The 12,323-nt window shown below is 36.5% G+C and overlaps 3 protein-coding genes across 3 annotated transcripts; 2 read left to right on the forward strand and 1 right to left on the reverse strand.

The window, feature by feature from the left end:
- Positions 1-1,355: 1,355 nt before the first annotated feature.
- LOC125599750 (serine/threonine-protein kinase PAK 3-like) lies at positions 1,356-6,440 on the forward strand. Its single transcript, XM_048772864.1, has 13 exons — positions 1,356-2,002; positions 2,249-2,699; positions 2,781-3,462; positions 3,579-3,619; positions 3,748-3,816; positions 4,077-4,177; positions 4,282-4,360; positions 4,505-4,603; positions 4,810-4,878; positions 4,973-5,022; positions 5,115-5,196; positions 5,563-5,657; positions 5,768-6,440. Exons 1-13 carry the CDS (start codon positions 1,599-1,601, stop codon positions 5,895-5,897), a joined length of 2,352 nt encoding a protein of 783 aa, XP_048628821.1. The 5' UTR covers positions 1,356-1,598; the 3' UTR covers positions 5,898-6,440.
- LOC125599753 (huntingtin-interacting protein K-like) lies at positions 6,427-7,592 on the reverse strand. Its single transcript, XM_048772867.1, has 4 exons — positions 7,329-7,592; positions 7,172-7,227; positions 6,818-6,884; positions 6,427-6,714 (listed from the first exon to the last, which is right to left on the reverse strand). Exons 1-4 carry the CDS (start codon positions 7,458-7,460, stop codon positions 6,622-6,624), a joined length of 348 nt encoding a protein of 115 aa, XP_048628824.1. The 5' UTR covers positions 7,461-7,592; the 3' UTR covers positions 6,427-6,621.
- On the forward strand, positions 7,574-10,388 carry LOC125599752 (protein SINE3-like). The gene is made up of 4 exons (XM_048772866.1): positions 7,574-7,887; positions 7,975-8,094; positions 8,239-8,627; positions 10,161-10,388. Exons 1-3 carry the CDS (start codon positions 7,792-7,794, stop codon positions 8,593-8,595), a joined length of 573 nt encoding a protein of 190 aa, XP_048628823.1. The 5' UTR covers positions 7,574-7,791; the 3' UTR covers positions 8,596-8,627; positions 10,161-10,388.
- The last annotated feature ends 1,935 nt before the right edge of the window (positions 10,389-12,323 follow it).

A 12,323-nucleotide genomic window follows, 5' to 3' on the forward strand; every position in this document is an offset into this window, starting at 1 on the left:
TAACCATTAGAAAACGATGTTCTTAAAAAAAACCCATTAGAAAATGCTTTCAAATAAAACATTTACATTAACGACGTAATACTTCATCAAAATTACATATTATTTTTTCTTAATGGTACTCATAATAATAATAATAGCGGATGCGTGAATGGAGAATGACAAAACATGACACAATCTTGATCACAAAAACTTAATACCCCAAGAAGATAGGAACAAATCAACATGTGTCCATTATTTTGTTGCTTATTATTTTCTTTTCTCTAGAACACTCTTACTATTATTTCTTTTAAGATACAGTAGAAACTCTATAAATTAAAAATATTCAAATTTTGAAATTTTATTAATGTATAGAGATATTAATTTACAAAAGTTTATTTATTTAGATTTCTTATTTTAATATATATTTATTTTATGATAAGAAAAATATTTGATTTTAGTGTATAGACATTATTTGTTACTTTTTGAAATTTGACATTTATATTCATTATATTATATTATTTGGTGTATATAATATATATTACATAGAACTTAAATGTGGTTTTAGATAGAATATTACTAAACCTCATCAACAATATATTAAGTGTTAAGAAAATATAATGATAATTTCATTTTGAATATAAAACAAACAATATAATAATAGGTTCTTACTTATATAAAATATGTATACATGTAAATTATTAATTTATAATTTTAGTGAGACCATATATTTACATAAAATTTTCTAAAAAAATATTATATTTTTATTTTATCGATTTGTGTCAAATTTGAACCGTTTAAAGTTGAAACCTATGAAATTTATTAATTTATAGAAATTATAAATTTATCTAATATTAATTTATAGAAGTTCTACTGTAGTTTTTTGATCAAATTTCCTTCCATTTAGTTTGGAACAGAAATCTCACTTATAAGCATATTAAAAAATTAATGGAAATAACATTATTTAATTTAAAATGAATCAACATTTTACAATCTAATTCAGTTTTTTCGTACAAGCAATCTAATCTAAAATATTTCAAATTAAATTAACCACACAATTAGATAAATATCTTTTAATAAAAGATAAAAAAAATGTATTTTATTTTTTGGTTGGTTTTATTTTATTAGGATTTATGATTTATTATTAAAAGGTAGGTGGGAGTATGATTTAATAATTAGAGTAATTTAGTGTCTTCTTATTAAATGTGTGCTATTTTGGTAATTTTTGTTCCTGAATGCTGCTTTATCAAAAATGGAAACTGGAGACAATATCAAGAATAATAATACAAAATAGTAAAATAAAAAAATAAAAAATAAAATAAATGAAAAAGTGTACAAGTAGAAAAGCGAATCAAAAGAGAAGAAAAGATAAGCGAGGGGGAAAGAAAGCGTCCTCCATTATTGTTGACCATTTCTTCAATTCCATTTCTCTTCTTCTAGAGAGAGAGAGAGAGAAAACTTTCTCTATCTTTCTGCTTAGAGAGAGAGAGAGAGAGTCAACACATCCTCATCCATAGTCAAACCATTCCTTAAATCGATTCTCTAACAGATTCTTCCTCTCCTCCGATTCAACTCGAACGATCCCCCGATTCAACTCGCTCAGCTCCAGATTCGATCGAACAATGGAGACTCCACCCGCGGAACAGCTGCTCAAGAAGATACTCGAGCTTGAGGAAAATCAGGAGCATCTGAAGCAGGAGATGTCGAGGCTCAAGGTCTCCACGGAGATTCGGCAGCGATCGCATTCGGTCTCTCCGCATCGTCCGCCGCGGAGAAACATCGGCGGCGACGGAGGTCCGTCTTGGAGGAAGAGCGGCGCCGCGTCGTTTCGCCACGCCTCGCCGTTGCGCAAGGACAGCCGTATCCAAGGTCCGATCAATCTGAGAGCTGGAGTAGGTGGAGGTCCCGGCGGCGGCGGCGGCGGACCGTCGGCTGGGAAGTTCACTGATAAACAGTATTTGAATATCTTGCAATCGATGGCGCAAGCTGTTCACGCTTTCGATCTAAACATGCGAATCATCTTCTGGTGAGTAGGTTCGATCTTGTGAAATTGATCGAGGATTGGTTTGGAATATTATCAGAGTTAACCGGGATTGTATATTTGGTTTAGTAATTAAACCGGTTCCTCTGTATATGTAAACAGAGTAACTGACTCTGTAACAGAATAACAGAATGTCTTCTTCGATTCCTCTAACAAATATAGAATGTTAAGTTAGATTCATGTATTGAAGGTGTCTGCATTGTTCATTTGGTGATTGTATGATTGTTTCAGGAATGCTATGGCGGAGAAGCTTTATGGCTACTCTGCAGCAGAAGCACTTGGGGAGAATCCGATTAACGTTATTGCGGATGATCGTGACGCTGCTTTCGCTATGAATATTGCTAGGCGTTGCGTCCGTGGAGAGAGCTGGACAGGGGAGTTTCCTGTGAAGAGTAAGTCAGGGGAGAGATTCTCAGCTGTGACTACGTGTTCTCCGTTTTATGATGATGACGGGACTCTTATAGGGATCATTTGTATCACGAGTAACACGGCGCCGTATCTGAACCCGAGGATCTCTTTGGCTAAGTTAAAGGCGGAAGAAGGTGAAACGAGCTTTGTAACTGCAAGGAATAGTTTTGCTTCTAAGCTTGGTTTGGACTCCAAAGAAGCTGTTATATCGAAACTTGGTCTTGACTCTGACCAGCCTATACAAACTGCTATAGCGTCAAAGATATCAAATTTGGTTAGTTTAATTGTTGGTTGCGTGTTACTCTCACCTTTTGTTTTTGCTGTTGCGTATTTTTGACTAGTGTTGAAATTGCAGGCGTCCAAGGTGAGCAACAAGGTAAGGTCGAAAATGCGAGCAGGTGAGAGTAGTAGTGCTACACTCTCCGAGGGTGGCAGTGGGGATAGTCATCATTCGGATCATGGTGGGGTCTTCGGTGCTACTCACTCTGACCACAGGGACGATGCAGCGTCAAGTGGTGCCAGCACGCCAAGAGGGGATTTTGTCCAGTCTCCTTTTGGTGTATTCACATGTAACGAAGAAAAGTTTCATTCGAAGCCCTTTAAAGATTCCAGTGATGAGAGCGATGAAAAGCCTGCGATCCATAAGGTTCTCACCTCAAAAGCTGAAGAATGGATGGTTAAGAAAGGTTTGTCATGGCCGTGGAAAGGGAATGAGCAGGAAGGTTCAAAAGGAAGGCCAACTCATTCTGTATGGCCTTGGGTACAAAATGGACAAGGGAAAGATAAGACTCGCCAGATTATCCCTTCCTCTGTTGTTAAGTCTGAAAGCCTTGCCTTTGAAAGTAATAAGCCGGCTACAAATAATGAGGGAGGTAGTATGTGGTCTTCCTCTTTAAATGCAACCAGCACAAGCAGCGCTAGTAGCTGTGGAAGTACCAGCAGCAGTGTGATGAACAAGATTGATGATGCGGATAGTGATGGTCTGGAATATGAAATTTTATGGGAGGATTTAACAATTGGAGAACAAATCGGACAAGGTGATCTATTCTCTTAAATAGATTTGCCACACATCATTCTTTGTATCTTCACATTTTTTTTTTTTTTTGCGATATTCTGCCTCCCTTATGCTAACATGCATTTTTCCATTTTACAGGTTCATGTGGAACCGTCTACCACGGTCTCTGGTTTGGATCTGTAAGTTTTTGGCTGCTCGTGATATTGTAGAATATGCATTTTTCATATATTTATACACGCTTCCCTGATAGCTTAAAAAATTGCAAGTTTAAAGTTTTGTCTTATTGAGAGCTGGTATGTTACCGCAGGATGTAGCTGTTAAAGTGTTTTCCAAGCAAGAATACTCAGAAGACGTTATACAATCTTTTAGACAGGAGGTATTGTTTTTAGTCCGTTGCCAATAATTATTGCTCTGAGTGTAGTTTTGACGAAAGATATTTGACATCTTTATTTGTTATTGGTAGAGGCAACATCTTACCTCTTTCATATCACATTACTAAGATTGATTCTTCAACTACACCAGTTTTCTGTACTAAAGCATGCTCACTTACAAACTGCATTGCATCGAATAATAGATCATTTCTGAAAACAGCTAAGTCGAAGTTTTCATTCTTTATATTGGTATTTTTGTGTGAAGGTATTGTTGATGAAAAGACTTAGACATCCTAACGTCCTGCTTTTTATGGGAGCTGTGACTTCACCTCCGCGCCTCTGTATAGTGTCCGAGTTCCTTCCACGGTCTGGTCTCATCTCTTTTAGTTACTGCTCTCACTTTTTGGCCTCTTCGGCCTTCAAGCATGTCTCTGAACCATGCTCCTAATGATTCAAATTACTATTTGCAGTGGAAGTCTCTTTCGCCTACTACAGAGGAATGCATCAAAACTGGATTGGAGGCGGCGTATCCATATGGCTTTGGACATTGTGAGTATAGTTATACATTGGATTGACGTGTAAAATTTTTCATTTTTATGATCATTGACGATTGGACGTAGACAATTTTCTGAGGATGCTCTATTTGATATTGTTTGTTATTTGTTTTGTGATCCTTCTTTTCTCTTTACACAGGCTCGCGGTATGAATTATCTTCACCATTGTAGTCCACCCATCGTCCATCGTGATCTGAAGTCGTCAAATCTGCTGGTAGACAAGAACTGGACCGTTAAAGTAAGATATTCATCTTAAAATACCTTTGTTTTCCCGTAATTCAGATGGATAATAACTTTCTATCTTCATAAAAATTATATCGCGTTCCAAAACGAAGCATTAGATAAACAATACGTTTTATGTGAATGAATGAACTGGTAAAGTGAGACTCAGACCTGCAAAAAGGAACTAGAAACAACGTCAACTTACAGTGACATCTTTAACAGGTAGCTGACTTTGGTCTTTCGCGTATCAAGCATGAGACATACCTAACCACCAAGTCCGGGAAGGGAACGGTACTTAACCCTAGGCTCCTTTTCGATTTGAATTCTGACTTTATAAGCCAACTTCTCACTGTGATTTTTGATTGCCTTTTTACATGTTCTGCAGCCTCAATGGATGGCACCAGAAGTTCTTCGAAATGAGTCTGCTGATGAGAAGTATATTCTCGTGTTCTGTTTGGTTACATTCCTTTGCGTAATTGTTCTGTAGCCTTCAATGCTAACTAGCTATTCTTAAATCATTGATACAGGTCTGACATTTACAGCTTTGGAGTAGTTCTCTGGGAGCTTGCCACCGAGAAGATCCCATGGGAAACTCTCAACGCTATGCAGGTATCATTTTATTTAGATAGAAGAAAGCGTCTCTACTTGCCAACTGGTCCTAAAAATCTCAAACTTGAGAAAATTTTATTTAGAAACTAGATTTTCTGTGATATCATTTAAGCTAAAAATAAGAAAAATTGTATCTACAAAATAAGTTGTTTAATAATTCACGTTAACTCTATAAGAACCATAAAAATCATTGTACATGGTGTAATGTGTAAAGATACGAGTGAAAATGTGTTATAAATCTAGTCAAATTTATATGGATATTATTTTGCAACATCTCTACAAATTTGATGTCATGCTCCAATTGCTGCACTTCGGTACACATACACAGACCAAATGTGAAGAGATACTTATTTGAAAAATGTGCAGGTGATTGGAGCTGTCGGGTTCATGAACCAGAGGCTGGAAATTCCAAAGGACATTGATCCCTTGTGGATCGCATTAATGGAGAGCTGTTGGCACAGGTAAAAGTTTCACATACTGAACACCACTAAATCCTTACTAGAGGAATATAGCCTTTAATGGTACGGTGACATTTATTTATGCTTCTCTTTTGGTTTGTCCAACACTGTAGCGATACAAAGCTGAGACCAACATTCCAAGAACTGATGGATAAGCTAAGAGAGATGCAAAGAAAGTCTACAATACAGCTCCAAGCTAGTCGTGCTGCTTTACGTGACAACTCCCCCCTCAAGGACAACTAAAGTGAACAGAAGTTGACTCTTTTGTTCCTGAAGGCGCCATTTTAAGACAGGAAGATGTTCATGAAAACAAAGGAAGGTAGAGAATTTGATCTGTTTTTGAGCAGTAAAAAATGGGTGGGTTTAATTACAACGCGGACGAGACTGGTGAGCTGAGGCAGCCACTGGAATTGTGGGTCTGGTTCTAAAAGCAGGAAGTGATATGTTTGTGTCATTACACAACTTGCCAAAAAGAAACGTATTGGCTCAGGTTGGTTAATTAATTGTGGTGATTGGTTTTTGATATCTTTCTATCGAAGAGGCTTAAAGGAAGTGCGTGAAAGGGATTTGATGTGAAAGTTGATTGCAAAAATGTCACGTGCTTTGTATATGCACTCTCGTTGGGTAGGTGTGCAAGAGTGTCTACTTGCATATATCATTATTACTATATTTAGCGATCAACCGTGGTTGAACCATTTGATGGTTTGTACAGATGAATTGTGAGTGTGAATATTGCGACATCATTGGGGATTTTTCTAGCAATTATCAGAAATAACGGAATATTTTGTTTTGCTTTGCAAGTGCCTCTGTTACTATAATATCCCATAGTTTAGTACAGTTCCAAGACCAGCCCGATTTAAATTGATAAGAAGACTAAAACTTCGAACTTGAGTTAAATATTTGGATACTTGTTCTCAAACCTCACACACAAAAGAAACTGCAAGTAGTAAAAGCTGGAAAAGGCCATTCATAGAGGATATCGTGAAAGCAATTCCCTGGTCGCAGCAACGGCATCGCCTTTGTGCTCCCTTAAAGTTCTCTCCACCACATTCTTCTCTAGCTGCTCGTTTATAATGTTGACAAAACTTCAAACTTTTAGGGGACGGCCACAAGAACAACGAATGTTTCAGCTAGTGATGAAAAAAAAAAGGAAGAAGCTAAACCTCGAGTTCGTTAACAATGAGCTCAACATCTGCGGCATTGATCTTAACAGAAGCCAGTTCCTTTTCCCTGCATATAAAGTTTCACCAACTTGTCAAAATCTCAATCAAATACATAAGACGCAAAAGATGATATTTGACAAATCTAGTCATCCTATCTTCACACACACATCTTAAACAAAAAATCAACTCGTAAATGACATCGTACTAATTAATATCTGGCGCCAACACTATATCTAGATGTGAGTCACGTGAAGAATTAAAGCGATACTATGACATTCATTCTTCTGGTCACACGTGTACCAACAGCAAATTACATAGACATTGTACATACAGTCTATATCTCTTAGCATTTACCTCAATCTCTTAGCATTCAGATCAGCCTCCCTAGAAGCAGCAATCGAAGCCATAGCCTGAAACACGAACATTAGCCTTGTCAGCTCAATCAATTCTTTACTAAGTGAGCTAAAGATTTTAGACTAGTCGGGGGATAATGGTGAAAAGAGTAACAAACCGATTGAACACGATTAGAATCGAGCTGGCGATCCTCGACGCGATCGGTAAGCTTGTCTAAAGCTTTGCTTTGTTGCTGTAAGTCCTTTGAATCGACCATTATCTCCGCTCCAGCTTCTTCTCCTCCCTCCATTGCTTCTACCTCTTCTCTTGAGTTTCTCTGAGTGAAGTCTCCGGCTATAGAGAGGAGGTGTTCAAGGTTCGATAGTGTTCTAGCTTCAGTTTTAGCAACCCTAAAGGTTAAACAGTGCCAAAACCGAACCGGACTCCGATTCCACTACTAAACCATCGGTTTAATATGTCGATCTCTTGGGCTGGGCCTTAATTAAATACTTTTGGGCTATTAAGCCCATTAAGATAGCGTACTACTTCTACAAATATCTTCCGCTCAAAATTTTCACAGTTGCGAAAAGTAAACTAACAAACTCCCAAATTTAAAAACCGCTCTGGAGAGAGAGAGAGAGATGAAGGAAATTCAAATTCCCAGGAAAAACTTTGCGCGCTCATCTGATCCCGCAACGAAGAGACTCATCAAGGATCCTGAGACGAAGAATCGCAAGGTAATTTCAACGTAATCAATCCTTCAATCTCCATTTCGTTTCTTCATCTTCTTCCTCCGCTGTAACTTCCTTCTATATGTACTGAAGGTTGCGGAGAAGAGACAGAGCGCGACCTTCTCCGACGCGTCAGTGGAAATCACGAAGGATCCATCGGATTCTACTCCGATCTCTCAGGTTTCCGTCGCGATCTCCGATTCCGAAGCCGAGGTACGCTTCCTCTCGCGCTTTAGCTAAGTTTTCTGAGATTCTCAGATCCGTTACTGTTTGCGATTGAATCTGATTCGGTGTGTGTTTAGTAACGGATAAGAACAAATCCGAGCAGTTATTTGAATCTTACGTTGCGTATCTCAGAGTTTCGTGCAAGGATCGAGCATAGACCTGTTATCAACGCCGGAGATTTCTCTTCTGGTTGATGAATCTCCAGTTTCAACCGTTACTGATAAGGATTTTCACATCGACGCTGATCAGATTCAGTCGATCGTGGACTTGCCTGCTTCCGTGGAGTCCTTGCGCGCAGAGATCAGTGACCTGAAGAAACTGATCTCTTCAGCTGAGAATCATGAAGAACGTAACTGCCTCGATGGAGTTGTTACTCGCAAATTCCGCATTGTGCTTTTGGCTTTTATCCTTTGGGTTGTTTTGGCTGCGATTGTGGTCTCCGTCAGGTCAGGAGAAAGAATTGCTTACTATGGACCACTTCCAACTTGAAGGATTCAAATCACTTTACATGAATGTAAAAGGTAACTCACTTTACCAATGTTGCATCTTGACTTGCTTTCATAATCTACGCCGTGTCATTTCAAGTTATCTATCTTGAGTTGGTTTGTAGTATCTCTAGAACTTCATCACTATAACATATTTCAAACAAAGGATAGAACAATTCTAAATTCTCTTTTTTTTTATTCTTTTTTGAATCGTTGAGCCACACATTCTCTAGCAAAAGTAATACAGATATCTCAATGAAGTCTTAGACATTCAAACTTCCTAGGCCTTATGATAGGGAGTTAAACCTTAAGCACATGCTGGGCCCAAACCAAGTGATCTCTCAAGATCCATTGGTAGGTTGATGGTATAGTAAGCAGGCCTTATAAGCTGCTGGTTAGTTTCATTCCTAACCAATTAATGTGATCCCCTTACACTTTATTGGCACAAGTGATATGATATTTGATCTTGTAATCATTGTGACTCGTGTTGGCTAAAAGCATAGTCTTCTCTGCATCACATATCCAATACATAGGCTTTTGTAGCATTTATGTCTCTAGGTTCTAGTCTACTTTGATGCGCACCATTCTTAGCTCTGTTTCACCTTTCACGTGTTTGGCAGGCTTGTTTTCTGCTACTTCTCTCAAATTGATAAGTTTTAGATCTCACCCAAACATTTTGTATTCCATTATCATGCAAGCTGTTCCTTACTTTTTAAAGTATATTAGGCCAGACAAATCCAATGCAAAGTCCAGCCTGTGAAGCTTTTTGGGTAATTACTTGATTTGATCTTTTTCACTAATCTTTAGGATAAACTCTTGGAGGTATTAAGGGAAGGTTTCTTTTCCCTTATGGATGATGATACACAGTATTAGGATTTGGAAACTATTTATGTATTTTTTTTATTTATAAAGAAAAATGAATGACAGAATAATCCAGACTGTTTTTTTTACTGGAGACTAGTATTAGGCCACTAAACACCAGAAAAACAAAAAACTAATGTGCCATGTGTTAGAGAAAAGGAGCTCTTGTTGGTTTACTTTTGAAGTAAAGTTTCTGTGTAATTAAAGGAAAATCCAGGCTTAGTGATTTGAATTAGTGGGCACACCAATTATTGGAGAGGCATTACCTTTCTGTTTTGTCAATAAACATCGGTCTTATCCTTGTGTCTTGACATTGATTAGATCATGAATGACCATTTTTTTGTTATTACTGAATATATAACCAAGGGTTGGTATCATTTTCCCCCCATAACTATCGTAGCATTTGCATAGTTCATTCGTCTGACTGACTATTCTTTGGGAGAAACTAAGTCTTGTTTTGAAATTTGAGTTCCCATTAGGAGATATATTTGTTTTTCACATGTATCAATCAAAACCGGTAATTATATAACCCTTGTGCGTTGGAAAATTCAGCTTCCCAATTCACAAAAGTGAACGTTTCATTGGTTCTCATGTTCCTTTCACGTTTGCTCAGCGTTGTTGGTTCTACCGATGATAACAACTAAAGAGTTAGCTTCAAAATACTTATAGTCTAATCAAACAATAATTTTATTTGTGCTATTTAAACAGGACGTGGCTACTGAGAAACAAGGGACCAAAAACTCAGCTACTTATTTGGAAGCGAAGCATTAGCTGGAAAGGTTACATATGAAAAAATTCTTTAGGTAAGTAAGTATTATCGTATTATTCTCTGATGAAGTTTTTTGTTGATATTAAAATTACCAAAAACAAATATTACTGATTAACTATTGGCAATTATCCGTTATCTCATCAATTATCCATCTTATATCAGTTGCATTTCCTACGTACAATATATATAACAGAAACTAACATATATACATATATATTGTTCATCTTTGAAAAATTGTTTTCTCTTTAGTGTAACACTTCTCTAGATTTCCAATTCCTTTCACTTTTTATTTTATTTTTTACGTATTCATGTCTGGGAATCCTATGTATAATGGTATCATCCCCATACATGGTACAATTAATTCTTATAAAAAATATGGATAAACTTCATGTTTATTTTCAAAATTACAGTATTTATTAGGTGCATAGAACCATAGATCATAGACTTGTAGGGTTGTTCCTTTTCCAAATGTACTTTTCTACATAGGGATAAGAGCCACGTTTAATGGTTAGCCTCTTAATCCGTTCAATGTCGTTTGATTAGAATATTGCCACGACAATGAAATAAAGCTCATGAAAATTATACGAACCGCTAAAAATAACAGTTTTTGTTTTCAGTACTAAATTCATAAACGAGACTGGTCATGAGCCGATGAAGAAGATCATGTGTTGTGTATATAAATTTGGCTAGATTCTGAAGTATTGAAGGAATTGAAGTATCTTAAAACGAAAAGATATTCTTAAATTCGAAATAGATAAGTTTATATTAAAGCAAGTGGCCCTTTAGTGGATAACTGGAGTACTAATTTGTCATGTGCAATCATTGTAACTTATACCTTTCTAAGGTACAGAGAATATGCTGCATAACTTGTACAGAAATTAACCCTTAAGACCTAATAAAGTATGAATTCAATTTTCAACATCTTATCCAGCCTCACATATTACTCCAGAAAAATCTTAACAGATTAGTTTATGAAGTGGTTTTACTTTCATGTCTAACAGATAAACTAAGTTTTTTTTCTTAAAACTAGTTTTATAATGCTACTTTGAAGATGTTTATGGGTTATGGCATTACAAATGGAGAAGTTGAAAGGCTTCCTTTTCTGCAAGATATGTGGACCAAATGCCACCCAACAAACTCATTAGTCTTATAGTTATTTATTTTTATATGTATACAAAAAAAAAACATAAAATGGACGAGTCGATTCCAATGGTGTTTACAGGGAAAACAAAATCTGAAGAAAGAAAAAGCCTTAAAGAGAGGCAATTCCACTAACCCTACATAGCACATGCATTTTGTTTTGGTATTTTACTTTAGGTATAAAGTAGTATTTAAGTAAAACTTTTTAACATTTACGAAATCATTGCACTGAATACAAAATCCAAAGTTTGAGTCATTGGCCCCTCTCTTTTGTCTTGTCAGTCCATTAAACGACCACTGAAAGTCACAAATAGATTTCTCCAATAGTTGTATTACACGTCGTCATGCCATTTGAATCTCTACCTTCCTCCTCCAGTAAACCAAAGAATCGACCTTTATGATGCATATTAGGGGCTTCCTCTTAAATTACCAAAAGGGTTATCTTCCTTCTTAAACATCTTTGTATGTAAATAAGTTCATTTAACTTATACCGCAAGAAACAATTCCAGATTAGGATTGAGCCCAAAATATAATAATAAGCAAACAATCATTATGGATGCCTTACCCACACTAGTATCTTTGTAACATTTCCATATCTGCATTAAATGTAACCTCGTTTAGTTCGTGAAGTACATAGTATCTTTTGTCCTAAGCATTTTACCACCTCTTCCTGTCGCAACAGTAATTTGTCAAACATTGAACAGGTTATGTGACCATTATGTCTTCAGTTGACTGTCTGTTGTTAGATTATGGATGATGTCTGAAAAAAAAAACTCATGATTGGATTAAACTTTGCATATTACTTTCTTTCTAATAATCATCCTAATAGTAACACATGAGAATAAACGTTTTTAACTATACATAAAACATTGCTTCAAGTCACACTGATCTCTTTAATAATTCCGGAACCATATATGGGCTAGAGCCACTCAATTATATATAATCCATCATTTTCATTAATA

Source organism: Brassica napus, unplaced genomic scaffold (genome assembly GCF_020379485.1).
Source record: "Brassica napus cultivar Da-Ae unplaced genomic scaffold, Da-Ae ScsIHWf_1981;HRSCAF=2629, whole genome shotgun sequence".
In the NCBI taxonomy this organism is placed as follows: Eukaryota; Viridiplantae; Streptophyta; class Magnoliopsida; order Brassicales; family Brassicaceae; genus Brassica; species Brassica napus.